The following is a 13,561-nucleotide window of genomic DNA, read 5'->3' on the forward strand; positions in this document are numbered from 1 at the left end:
GACTCGCCGCTCGATATCAGGTTACTGTGTTTATCTTGGTTCTTCCCTTCTCTCTTGGAAGTCTAAGAAACAACAGACCGTGAGTAGGAGCAGTACTGAAGCAAAGTACATGAGCATGGCTTTGGCGACTTGTGAGCTTCTCTAGTTGGCTCAGTTGTTGCGTGATTTTAAAGTGCAGGTTACGGCTCCTGCGAAGCTTTTCTGCGACAACAAATCAGCAATGCACATTGCTTCAAACTCTATCTTTCACGAGCGCACGAAGCACGTTGATATCGACTGTCATACTGTGCGTGATCAACTCAAGCGTGGCTTCTTGAAGCTGTTTCACGTCCCTTCTTCGAATTAGCATGCTGAAATACTCACCAAACCGCTACATCCGGGAGTGTTTCATTCTATACTCCGACTAATGTCCATTTCAAACCTATTTCAGCCTTGACGTCTTAAATTGGTTTGAGGGGGTGGGGGGGGTGTATTAGCATATAGAGTTATATATTAACCGTTGGGTAAGTTTCCTGTAGCTAACCAACTGGTTTAGTGGTTTAGTTTCCCTTTGCTTAAACCACTCATGTATATATATTGAACCAATGTACATTTTGAGAAATTAATCGGAAATCTTTTATCATATCATTTTTTCAATAGTTGGTCTATTTGACTATTGGTGAGAGGGAAATAGAAAAGAGAGAATATTAGGATGGGAAGAGGGAAAGTGGAGCTGAAGAGGATAGAGAACAAGATCAACAGGCAAGTTACTTTTGCAAAGAGAAGGAACGGTTTACTTAAGAAGGCTTATGAGCTTTCTGTACTTTGTGATGCTGAGATTGCTCTTCTCATTTTCTCTAACCGTGGCAAGCTCTACGAATTTTGCAGCAGCCCTAGGTAATATTATCTCTGATTTTTATAGCTCTCCTTATAGTTTCTATTTTTATCCTCTCATTTTCAAAATTTAGGGTTTTGGTTCTTTAGGATTCTGGAGGATATATATATGAAAGTTTGGGTATTTCTTGATTATGTTAGAATTAAACTGTTAGTATTTAATTCCATTTTTTTATTTATCGGTTGTATTATGTACAAATCTGGTTTCTAGAGTGAGATTAAGTTAACAAAAAGATGACCATATAATAAGGGTCTTAGATTATCTAGATGATGATTACAGTAAGAGACTTTGAATAGAAAAGTACATAAAGTTTGTTTATAGAAGCTAGATATACTATATTAATAATAGTGAAAGCTTTACAAACGAGATTAGTCTTGAAGGGGTTGATCCAAATTTCCAAAGAGACAAAGGATTGACCTCTGGATATACAAACAATATACACAAAGCTGTAAAGAACACACAAACATACTTTGACTACTTATTTAAGTTAGTATCTCGCAAGTACTTCTAATCTTATTAAAGTTAAAGAGACAACTGTAATTATACTCATCACAAAGATTTTTTGTTACTTTTTTTCTTTCTTTGTGAACAATTAAAAAACTTCTTTTCTTGAAAGCCCATCATGAGACTGATGCCGATCTTGATGTTCTTGGTTTTGTAACATAAACATTTGACAATGCTTTAAAAGGGTTTTTGTATGCCCTTTTGATATATTCTAAAACTTCAAAGTTTGATTGATCCATATATGATGAAATTCAGTTATCATATTGTTGTATACATTAGTGGTATGGCCAAGACGATTGAGAAGTATAGAAAACATAGTTATGCAACAATGGATCCAAATCAATCAGCTGAAGACTTGCAGGTACATCTTCATTTTCTCTCTATGAATTGTCAAAGACTGGCCTCAAAGTTGTGAAGTTGTCCTTAGTTAGATTATATCTTTAATGCAGGAAAAGTACCAAGACTACTTGAACCTCAAATCAAGAGTTGAGATCCTTCAACATTCACAAAGGTACATAGCTTGCCTCATAGCAGATCTTGAAAAAGAAATGCTTACTCCAACTAGTTAACTCTTCTGAAATTTTTCTCTCTCTAGGCATTTGCTAGGTGAAGAGATAGCCGGGCGGTTTACTTAAGAAGGCTTATGAGCTTTCTGTACTTTGTGATGCTGAGATTGCTCTTCTCATTTTCTCTAACCGTGGCAAGCTCTACGAATTTTGCAGCAGCCCTAGGTAATATTATCTCTGATTTTTATAGCTCTCCTTATAGTTTCTATTTTTATCCTCTCATTTTCAAAATTTAGGGTTTTGGTTCTTTAGGATTCTGGAGGATATATATATGAAAGTTTGGGTATTTCTTGATTATGTTAGAATTAAACTGTTAGTATTTAATTCCATTTTTTTATTTATCGGTTGTATTATGTACAAATCTGGTTTCTAGAGTGAGATTAAGTTAACAAAAAGATGACCATATAATAAGGGTCTTAGATTATCTAGATGATGATTACAGTAAGAGACTTTGAATAGAAAAGTACATAAAGTTTGTTTATAGAAGCTAGATATACTATATTAATAATAGTGAAAGCTTTACAAACGAGATTAGTCTTGAAGGGGTTGATCCAAATTTCCAAAGAGACAAAGGATTGACCTCTGGATATACAAACAATATACACAAAGCTGTAAAGAACACACAAACATACTTTGACTACTTATTTAAGTTAGTATCTCGCAAGTACTTCTAATCTTATTAAAGTTAAAGAGACAACTGTAATTATACTCATCACAAAGATTTTTTGTTACTTTTTTTCTTTCTTTGTGAACAATTAAAAAACTTCTTTTCTTGAAAGCCCATCATGAGACTGATGCCGATCTTGATGTTCTTGGTTTTGTAACATAAACATTTGACAATGCTTTAAAAGGGTTTTTGTATGCCCTTTTGATATATTCTAAAACTTCAAAGTTTGATTGATCCATATATGATGAAATTCAGTTATCATATTGTTGTATACATTAGTGGTATGGCCAAGACGATTGAGAAGTATAGAAAACATAGTTATGCAACAATGGATCCAAATCAATCAGCTGAAGACTTGCAGGTACATCTTCATTTTCTCTCTATGAATTGTCAAAGACTGGCCTCAAAGTTGTGAAGTTGTCCTTAGTTAGATTATATCTTTAATGCAGGAAAAGTACCAAGACTACTTGAACCTCAAATCAAGAGTTGAGATCCTTCAACATTCACAAAGGTACATAGCTTGCCTCATAGCAGATCTTGAAAAAGAAATGCTTACTCCAACTAGTTAACTCTTCTGAAATTTTTCTCTCTCTAGGCATTTGCTAGGTGAAGAGATAGCCGGGATGGGAGTGAATGAGCTTGAGCAGCTAGAATGCCAAGTAGATACATCACTAAGACAAATAAGATCCACAAAGGTATATACAATCTCAAGAAATAGACAAGTTTATATTGGATTCTTTGGTCCAAAGAGCATTTAGAGCAGTACTAACTATTGTTCTTTTCATTGCCAGGCTCGGTTTATGCTTGATCAATTATCTGACCTCAAAACAAAGGTACATAATGAGTCACAGTGTTCCAGTAATCTCAATACAACACACCCTCATATTCATAAATTTACAGGAGGAAATGCTATTGGAAACCAATAGAGATCTTAAGAGAAAGGTAGTGCCATCAAAATCTTCTAACACAAGAAGTATAATTCATTTGAGATCTCTCATAACATTTTTCTTTCACTTTCTCTTTCTATTGTCAGTTGGAGGAAGACAATGCAACGCTTACTCAATCGCTATGGGGAGCTTCTTCTTCTGCAGAACATTCCCAACAACAACAGCAACAACAAGGCATGAGCTCTTATCAAACAAACCTTCCAACTCAAGAAGCTGGTTTCTTCAATCCTTTACAAGGCAATGTAGCATGGCAGATGAGGTATCCATCATAGAAAAAATAGTTAAAACCCATTGACTTGATTTACCTTCTGATCAGCAAGGTTTATCCTACAATTTGTGTTTCTTTATATCAAACAGTCATTACAATCCTGGTGTGACAAATGCAAGCGACTCTGCAACAACATCCCAGAATGTTATTAATGGATTCTTCCCTGGGTGGATGGTCTGAAGCAATAATACATATGTATGTATACATGTGTGTGTTTTATAGATCAAAAATCATTGCTTGTGTAATTTAATTATTGCAAGGGCCGGAAACATAGTTCTTGATTACAAACTATGTTATAGAATCAGGAGCTGAATGTCATACTCTCAGATTATTACCTTTTTGAATATATAACAATGTTTTTGAGCTTTTTACAAACAAAAATTGTGCGAGGCTTCTTTTTTTTTTTTGGAACCATCATAGAAATTATGTCGGATTATGACAAAACTATCTGGATTATAGAATATGATTCTTTTAATGAGTTACGTGCCAAGAGATTTGGATTCTGAAACAAGTAGTGCTCTGCATTTGTATCTAGATTTATTGTGGAGGATTATTAAAATGACTAAATAATTGTATTTCTATAAATATAAAATTATGAGAACAAGTCCAAAGGGGGTTGTTAATTATTTTCATGGCAAGCACGTTCAAGAAATGGCTCCAACCAAAACCAAACAAGCAACATAGTATATATAAAACAAACCAGGACATATATATAAAACACAACTAAAAACTGAACGAACAGAGCAGAAAACAAAGAGAATAGAGAGAAGGACTTCAAAATGGGAAAGCCAGCTGGGTATTGGGTGAATAAGATTAGGACATCCTTCAAAGGAGGATCATCATCGAGCAAATTATCAGAAGATGGAAGTGCTTCTGGTTCTAGAAAGAGCGATTCGAAACATAGGAAGAATCAGAGAACAGAGGAAGGTAATAAGAACGGTGAAGCGGGAAGAGCTCAATCTGAGAGTGGGAGGAAAGTGATGGTTGTCGTGGACACAACTTCACAATCAAAGAATGCTCTTCAATGGGCATTAACATATTGTGTTCAAGATGAAGACAATATTACTCTCCTTCATGTCACAAAAACACCTGTAGGACAAGGTATATTTACATAACATAGTTTAGATATATACTTAGTTGTATTTACTACTAGAATCTTTAAATTAGAGAACAATTAGAGCCAAATCTGGAAAATATATTTATCCTGTGAGGAATGATTCTCTTGGGTTTTGTTTAAGCTTATTGGGTCTCAGATATTGTTGGGCTTAACTTGGGCCTAATGTATGTTTTTTTGTCAATTTATTCCTTGTTTCAGAATAAACAAACACTTGTCTTTTGTCAAGTGTTTTCATGTTTTGTTTAGAAAGAATATTGTTAGTTGACCTATATTGTTAGAATTTTGATGTAGCTCTAGAAATAAATAATTATGGATTTATTAATACATTTAAATTTTTCTTAATAATATTGTATGAAATTTGTCATAACTACGTTAAATTTGTATGTGTATATGGTTTTTTTTTTGGGAACAAATGTGTATATAGAACACTGAACTAGAGGTATTAACAAAAGACAAGAACACAAATCTAAATAATGTATGTCCTGAACATATAGAGAGAAATCAAAACCGTTTAAAATCGGTTTAGGTCTTTCCTGAACAGAAATGATCTTTTGTTTGGTTTAGAGATTTTTTTTCCTCTATAATTTTTGTTCGAAATTTTTTGACTCGATTTAGCTCGAAATCATATTGACCAGGCTGGCAAAGTTGACATCTCGACATTGTTGAGTTTCTCAAATTGACTTTAAGTTTTATTATGTTCATAGGTGTAGATAAGACACAAAGGGAGAGAAACTCAAGGGCTCATGAACAAGTACATCCACTGAAGAACCTTTGCCAACTCAAGAAACCTAACGTAAGCTTTAATTTCTGATGACAAATAACAGTATCCAAAAGCACATTTTGAGATTAAGGTTTCTTGTTTACATCTTCAGGTGAAGACGGAGATAGTGGTGGTTGAGACAGCAGAGGAGAAAGGGAAGGCAATAGTAGAGGAATCAAAGAAACAGGGAGCAGGAGTTTTGGTTTTAGGTCAAAGGAAAAGAACTTCGAAGTGGCGTGTGATATGGAAGTGGCGCACGAAAGCAGGAATCGGTGGAGGAGTTGTTGAGTATTGTATTCATAACTCAGATTGTATGGCTATTGCCGTCAGGAAGAAGAGTAACAATGGAGGTTACTTGATCACCACGAAACGTCACAAAGACTTCTGGCTCTTGGCCTAATGATTAAGACATCATTCCTTATATTGATCCCGAAACCTTTTTTTTTTCTAAATCAGAAGAAGTTTTTTTTATAAAAAAAATACATGTTTTCTGAATATGATTGACAATGATCTGTATTCGTTATAAGATCTTTTATTTTTCTCATGTACAGACTTCATATTTGTTGATGTTTTTTCTTGTGTGGAAAGCCTCCAAAAATATAAATAGTGAATTGTATAATCAATAAGAAAACAAGAAATATAACCAGAGCATCAAGTCACACTCGCACATATATAAAAACAATATCATATTATTGTTATTCAATATGGAACACAATTTAAAGGAAAGGAGTATTATACAAGATAGACAAATAATAATCCACTAGTTTTGTAAGTTAATTCCAAAAAACCAGCTTACGTGTGCTAATAGGTCTTCTCAGCTTCGAAATATACCTTCTAATTACTAGAGTGTTACATATATGATACTAGGATCGGCCCGCCCTACGGACGGGATGAATATTAGAAAATAATTTAAATAGTTAGAATAAATTTTTAATATAAATTTTTTATTATTTAAAAATAAACATATATACATAATTAAGTTGTTCTTGGGTTGATCACTCTAGACATTGTTTCATGTTTTTCCTTTTTCATATAAATAAACTTAAATGCCTACCTTTCCATATTCTCATAGTCCATGACATGGTATATGACCTTCATATTTCATATGATTTCTTGGGTGGAGCTTGTGTAGAGTCTAGATGCTTTATTTCATGGCTGTGAATAATAAGATATAACTATTGTTACTACGTTAGGCCATATTATATTGTCATTGGTCATATTATGTCAAGATAATATCAGTAAGAACGATTCCATAGGGTCAATGGCTAGGATGTGAATGTGATGAACGATGATTATTAAAAATGGAGACGATCAATGAAGTATAGTTGTATATTCAAAGTCAAAGATGAGCACATCAAAGCAAAGTAAGTGGTAGTTCACATAGATGTGCTTACTTTGACTTTATTATTTTTTCTTGAGGAGCAAACAAAGTCTCGGCTGTTTTTTTTTTGTTCGTCTCTCTATTTACTTTTCTTTTTCATATTTGGTTTATTCAAATGAGAAGATTAACCAAATTTAACCGGTAGGCAACAAGCTAATCCAGAACAAAATAAGCTTGCGTACTACAGTCGTATGTCATCTTTACACACTCATACTCTGCTAGACTCATCCAGTTGATGAACTCAACTGCCAGAGCGGGCACCTCTTTTATCTAATCAATAATCATATGTTCACTTCCAAGAATGGAGTTTTGTTGTTAGCTTCGTCTTGTCCATGTTTAGCTGATCTTTTCTCCATGCTTGAGGCATCTTCACTCAGAATATTCTTCGGAAACAAAGTCCTCATCTCCTCAATCGACGCCAAGCTCGGCACGATTATAGCTAGTTTCTTTGGCGTCTCGTTGTTGCGCTGATCAAGCTGGCCAATGTATTACAGAACTTAACTGTTATATATCTAGTCATAGATATGACACTCTACAATTTTTAGTGTTATGTACCTGATAGTCTTTTATGAGAGACTGTTCTGGTTTGTCTCTAATGTTTGATACAGCTTGTCCATGTTTCTCTTGCAATAACGTGACCTGCTTCATTGAAGTCTCCACTATAGCATCTGTTGCTTCTTTGTTCTCACGGTCTTGCATCAGCGAGTCTGTAAAACCAGGGATTAGTACGTTTTTTCTCAGTTTTTAAGTAAGAAAGGGATAAGGGTTTTAGCGTGGTTACCATTGACATCCGATGTGGAGAAAGTAGATGCAAATTCATCATGGAGCTTGTCATTTTCTTTCGCCATGTCCCTATACATTAGGAAGTTTTATTTTTCAATGAAGTGATGTGGAAGAAACATAGAAAGAAATTGCAGATACAGAAGGAAACATGTTACCTCATTGTGAGATTAAGTCGATGGTGCCGTTTCCATCTGCGTCGACTCGTTGATCACACGTCTTGTAGCTCGTCCCCTGTTGTGTTTTGTCCTAGAGAACACATAACAGTTCCCAGCTCTTTGGTAGTGGTGCAACCTGTGGAAACCACAATCAAGAGAGCAATACATTTTAGATCACTGAAAACTCTGTTTCATTTGATCACGCAAACACATTGACGCTTCTACAGATCGAATAAAGATTCAAAGACCAAAATGTATGAAACAAAAAAAAAATCCAGATCCAAGCGAACAAATCGACCAAACAAAACAACAGTCACTGAAGGAAAAAAAAAATCAAACACAGCATATCAGAATAGAGCGAATCTGAAGCGATAAAGATTATCGACATCGATCAAAGCGAGATTTAGAAAATGTAAAATTCTACGGATAAAAGAAACTGAGAAAGATAATTGAACCATCGTCGTCTTTGTCGAAGAGGCTAAAGGCTTCCTTGAACTCGGCGATCTGCTCGGCTGTCAGTTGATTATAAGAGATGAGCGTGAGAGAGATGAAGAGATCGCGATTTCCAGAGACATACTAACCCATTTATATCGCTGATGGAAACAACAAACTGAAGAACTCGTAGTGTGCAAATGATTAATGAGATTAAAGACGTAGAAATCATAATGTGATCTGTTACAGAAACATCGAGGACACTCGATCGTCACCGTCTCCCCGAATGAAGAGTAACGAAGAACACACAGTTTTCATCCCCACAGATTAGGGTTAGCGCAGAGCAAAGGTGGTCGCGGGGCCGAAAACGAAAACTTAAGCCCAATCCTTAGACAAACCAAACGGTAGCCAAATAAATGAAACGGAGCGTTTAGAAAGAGGATACGTGTCGAGACTATATGACTCGAATTTCTGACGTGTCATCCCTGTTGGCAGCACCAGGAGTGATTGAAAGTCTCTTTTATATATAAAGATAACTAGATGATTTCAACCAAGTGGTGGTAGTCTAATGGCAATCTCTTGGGGATTGGTCCTTGAGAACTAAATTATCATCAGTTGACCAGTCTGGGCTTGGGCTTCGACCCAAGTGGTTTACATGGTGGATCGTAACAGATGATCGGTTCACCCCCTGACATTAGTCGGAAGGTATTCTAAACTCGGATCAGGTAGTGTGGTAGCCAGTCCACTCCGTAGCACTAACTGCGTTCCTCCCGAGGCCGACCGGATCAACCGATAGGATTTATCAAAAAAAAAACTAGATGCTTTCCTACACTATGTGCAGAAATACAAGTTTTAAAATTTAAATTATATTTAAAAATAAATTTTGTTAATATTTAGATTTCATTATTTTCTTACAAATTTTAATCCAATCATATCTAAAATTTAAGATAAAATAAATATTTTTTTTAAAAAATTATATTTAATAATATATATGTATATATTTAAAATTATAATTTTGGAAAGATTTAGTCTATTTCTTTTGGTTAAATTATATTAAATCAAATTCTATAAAATTAAAAGAAAAAATTGTTAGGTATATAACTATCAAAACATAAAACAAATAATACTTTTTAAAATTTGTCGATATTAAAAAAAAAACTAATCGTATTGAGATTATAAAATTACATTTTTTTTACAAAAACTGGATAAATTTTGGAAGATTTTTTTTAGTAATTAAAATTATATAATTACAAAAATATAATTAAATAGTATTTTAAAATTGTAAATATAATATTTGTATTTCTACTATTATCTTATAATTGTTATATTAATGATGATCTATGATTTATTATCATATTCTAAGAAACTTAATAAAAATGTAAATCTACATTAAATGTAAATAACCATATCACAATTAGATTCAAGTTATGTCATTATTGTTAGTATGTCATGTCATTAATGACAAATCACTCTCAATAATGTCCATGGAACGCCATTGAAACCCTTAAGTCAGCCTAAGTATTCTTATAACTATACTTACTAGGTAGAGATCCGCGCTTTGCGCGAGGTGAAAGTGTTCAAAAAATAATTTTGTTTATGATACATTATAGACAACATGTACAATATGTAATGTTCAACCCATCAATTTAATTTAATACATAACACATATATTTTACTCCCTCCATACACAAATTATTGATGTTTTAACTTTTTTCCTTGTATACAAAAATTGATGATTTATATTTAAAACTAAAAAATAAATTTAAATTTAAAATTTTGAGTGGTAAACATTATTTGAAAACAAATAAAACTAACCAAAATTAATAAATAAAAGTATGTATTTAATTTTTTTAATATATGTATAAATCTTAAAACATCAATTTTATTTTTTAAATCCAGAGAAAGTATCGTATATTCTGGTAACACAATTTAAAACTATTAATTGATAAAAAATCCGTACCAATCATAACTTAAATTGTTGAAGTGCCATTATCAATTACTCACCTATAAATCTTTTTCTATAAATGAGATATATATATATATATATATATATATATATATAAGTGATACAAATTTTTATGATGGCATCATTATATTTTCAAACATTTAAAATTAATATATTCGAGATGACTAATTTTAACACCTGTTTAGGCAGCACAGAAGCTTCGTCAGACGTCCGCTTCCAACTTCGGAACCATAATCAGAATCAGAATTTTGTGGAAGCTCCCCGAATCCCACTTAACTTATTAGTATTTCTATAATTAAAATATTTGTAAATTATTCAAAATAATATATTTGATAATATTTTTTATAAGCTTAATCTTAGCATTTTTATAATTAAAATAAGAAGTCAACTAAATGGAATAAAACTATTAAAAATGAAGAAGTGATTTTTTTTTTCATTTTGAATCATATATATTTACTCATAATTTTATAAAATCATTTTATGCTATATATATATATATATATATTGTTGGATATATACTTCGAACACGTACCCGCTTTATAATTTTTTTTGAAAAATCTCACTTCTATGTTTCCATACGATTCCACTTCTACGTACCTACTTCTGTTTCTAACATAGGCACCTGTATTCTGAAATATCTTATGCATATATTGATATTATACCATACACGGCTGTTCTTTAATTTGCAGACCAAAAATATACTTTTTTGAGCAAAATTATCGGCTGCAGTAAATATTATCTTTACTTGAGTAAATATCTTTTTTTTTGGGGCAAAACTTGAGTAAATATCTAAAATACCATTCTCAAGCACTAAAGTCAGTTGATTCTTTGAGGACGCTCCTATCACATGCACCTGTAGGCATCTTCACTTCATCCCTTGCTCCCTTGTTGATCCAACCGGCTTGGAAATCATAACTGTTTGGTCCAGGACTTATTATGAAATTTAATGGGCTCAGCAGAAATGATGGGCTCTTTTGAGTTGAAGAAACTTGCTCTATATTTAAAAAATTAGTGACCCTACTCCTCCATCTCACTCATTTGTCGGCAAGACTAAACGACAATTGACCATCTCCAATATGTTCGATGTAAACCAGCTCTTTTGAGATTCTTACCCACATGATTCTGCTTTCTCTCTATAGGATCTTTAGTTTCAGTTTGTCTAAATCTGCCTTCTTCTTCCTCTGTAATGCAAAGAGATGACTCGCTCAAGAGATGATGAGACGACACCGTTCTGGACGTGTTTTCTCCATCTCCTCCTGCTCTCATCATTCTTCTTGTTGTCCATGTCCTTGGAACCCGATACAGCTCCAGATACGAAAGACATCAATCAATTCAACTCGCTTCTCCCTCAAGCCTTGAGACTCCAAGTGTCAAAATATAGGTGCATGTCCCTCTTCCCACTCCTTAATCCATATTTTATAACCAGAAAAGGTAACAAATGTTTGTATTTCAGATTGGAGTAGTTCTGGTTCCTCTCTTGTTGTTTTCTTTCTTAACTATTGTGTACCAATTTTCTTTTAATTTCGTCATCATCCAGGTGGTGGATAGACATAATTTACAATCGCTGGTGATTTCAAAACATCAGGGTCTGGAACATTGAAGCATAACTGATTGATTTTGGTGAAACGCAACTGGAGAGAAAAATTGATATTGGCATAAGGTGCTTACCATAACATCATAGATGAAACAAATGAAAGTCCTTTGAAGGAGAGCGTAAGCAGCGAGACCCATTTCACTGTTGTGACCCAAGAAAGCTTGAGCTACCACTACGCAGCCAAACGACATCACTCTGAACAAAGACGATGGTAAAGCTATTCTCCACATCTTCCTTATAAAACTCCAGATCTTTTTTCTTAGTTAGATACTGTTTCTCCTCTGTTCTATCTCTGGCCCATTTAGCAGTCTCTCTTCCATTTCTACAATCAAAAAAATATATATTATAATTATTATTTATATGAACACATGCCACAAAGATAAATTAAGCTTCTCTCAATTTCATCCTAGTTCAAGAAGAAAATTAAACAGAAGAGAACAATTTTTTTTTGTTTTGAGAACCCAGGGGAACAAATTATTACCCAGAATACGATTCTTAACATTTTTTCTTTCAGTTAACTTAATGATTGATCAAAACCTTTTATGTTAAAAACAAACCAGTGAATATAATATTTTCTCTGTTTCAACTTGTCAATTAAGTTAATCTAACAATCGTTATTGTATTTGTTTCATTATAGTTATGAGCAAGAGATTTTACCTGATTGCTTCACACAGTATTCAACAGGGAGCTTCTCTTAACTATGTGGCCATGCCTCTTTATGTTTCAAATACATGGACGGCACCAGATTGAAAGGTTAGCATCAGAATTTCTAAGTAGTTGTGTAATTGTTTGGGACAGATTCAAGCACCCCTGCTATACTTTATCTTACAAATCACTCATTAGGCTAAAAGTAAACAATTGCGTTCACAAAATAAATCTTACTGAAAGTATGTAAACAAATATCATATAAAAAAATACAACACACAAACTCTATAATGAAACTGCAAAAAAAAATTTGGATAAGAAGTTGAAATGTTTGTTCAAACCTTGGTAACTCACTTCTATATGCGGTGCTTGGAATCTTACATAAAAAATAGATTTATCTTTATAATGTTATAAAAGTAATGGAAAAGTCTATCTTTATTCATAACATTGAGATTCTTTATATAGGAGATTACACCGTCATAGATAAATGGAAAGATTACAACTCATAATCTCTTGGTTATGAGCCATCCACAATCTGGTTCATAACACTCCCTCTTGGATGCCATAACTATTTAGAGCTTGTAATGTGCTTTAATGTTGCCTCATTAAAACCTTACCAGGAAAATCCAATTGGGACAAAACCATGGTGAAGGAAAAAAAGTACAACACACATTACTCACCATGATTTGGACATTACTGAAGGTCCCTTGGACCTCTCCAATTTTCTGCAATCCATGGGTGATGAAGATCTTGGGCAGAATATGCTTCGTCCTCGAACATGATAGTTGGTTCTTCTTTACCATCGGTCATGCCACAATCTGATCGAACATATTGAGTCATCAACCTCAAATACACACACGAAATCTTGGATGATGTTGCTGTGATATGCGTGTACCACCATG

At 33.5% G+C, this 13,561-nt stretch overlaps 3 protein-coding genes and 1 long non-coding RNA gene across 7 annotated transcripts in view; 3 read left to right on the forward strand and 1 right to left on the reverse strand.

Moving 5' to 3' along the window:
- Positions 1-619: 619 nt before the first annotated feature.
- On the forward strand, positions 620-4,182 carry LOC106316337 (agamous-like MADS-box protein AGL3). 3 transcript variants are annotated; one of them, XM_013754214.1, is made up of 9 exons: positions 620-784; positions 2,018-2,109; positions 2,867-2,972; positions 3,061-3,122; positions 3,207-3,306; positions 3,403-3,444; positions 3,512-3,553; positions 3,645-3,817; positions 3,916-4,182. In XM_013754214.1, exons 1-9 carry the CDS (start codon positions 692-694, stop codon positions 4,004-4,006), a joined length of 801 nt encoding a protein of 266 aa, XP_013609668.1. In that variant the 5' UTR covers positions 620-691; the 3' UTR covers positions 4,007-4,182. The 3 variants fall into 3 exon arrangements, with proteins under 3 accessions (XP_013609668.1, XP_013609669.1, XP_013609670.1); XM_013754215.1 differs by having other exon boundaries at positions 2,891-2,972; XM_013754216.1 differs by lacking the exons at positions 2,018-2,109; positions 2,867-2,972; positions 3,061-3,122 and adding exons at positions 1,658-1,739; positions 1,828-1,889 and having other exon boundaries at positions 620-876.
- A 389-nt stretch (positions 4,183-4,571) lies between these two features.
- Positions 4,572-6,130, forward strand: LOC106317409. Its single transcript, XM_013755231.1, has 3 exons — positions 4,572-4,927; positions 5,648-5,736; positions 5,816-6,130. The coding sequence occupies exons 1-3, from the start codon at positions 4,606-4,608 to the stop codon at positions 6,101-6,103; spliced, it is 699 nt and encodes a 232-aa protein (XP_013610685.1). The 5' UTR covers positions 4,572-4,605; the 3' UTR covers positions 6,104-6,130.
- Positions 6,131-7,207: 1,077 nt separating this feature from the next.
- LOC106317654 lies at positions 7,208-8,091 on the reverse strand. The gene is made up of 4 exons (XM_013755439.1): positions 8,023-8,091; positions 7,866-7,936; positions 7,640-7,791; positions 7,208-7,560 (listed from the first exon to the last, which is right to left on the reverse strand). Exons 1-4 carry the CDS (start codon positions 8,025-8,027, stop codon positions 7,366-7,368), a joined length of 423 nt encoding a protein of 140 aa, XP_013610893.1. The 5' UTR covers positions 8,028-8,091; the 3' UTR covers positions 7,208-7,365.
- A 3,377-nt stretch (positions 8,092-11,468) lies between these two features.
- Positions 11,469-13,561, forward strand: part of LOC106317996 — a 5,859-nt gene continuing 3,766 nt past the window's right edge. The window contains exons 1-3 of one of the 2 annotated variants that reach the window (XR_001265266.1): positions 11,469-11,801; positions 11,958-12,225; positions 12,652-12,767. This is a non-coding gene — a long non-coding RNA (uncharacterized LOC106317996). Of the gene's footprint in view, positions 11,802-11,957; positions 12,226-12,651; positions 13,096-13,561 lie in introns of those variants that run through there. The other variant, XR_001265265.1, reaches the window with a different exon arrangement.

This window comes from Brassica oleracea, chromosome C9 (genome assembly GCF_000695525.1).
Source record: "Brassica oleracea var. oleracea cultivar TO1000 chromosome C9, BOL, whole genome shotgun sequence".
Classification (NCBI taxonomy): domain Eukaryota; kingdom Viridiplantae; phylum Streptophyta; class Magnoliopsida; order Brassicales; family Brassicaceae; genus Brassica; species Brassica oleracea.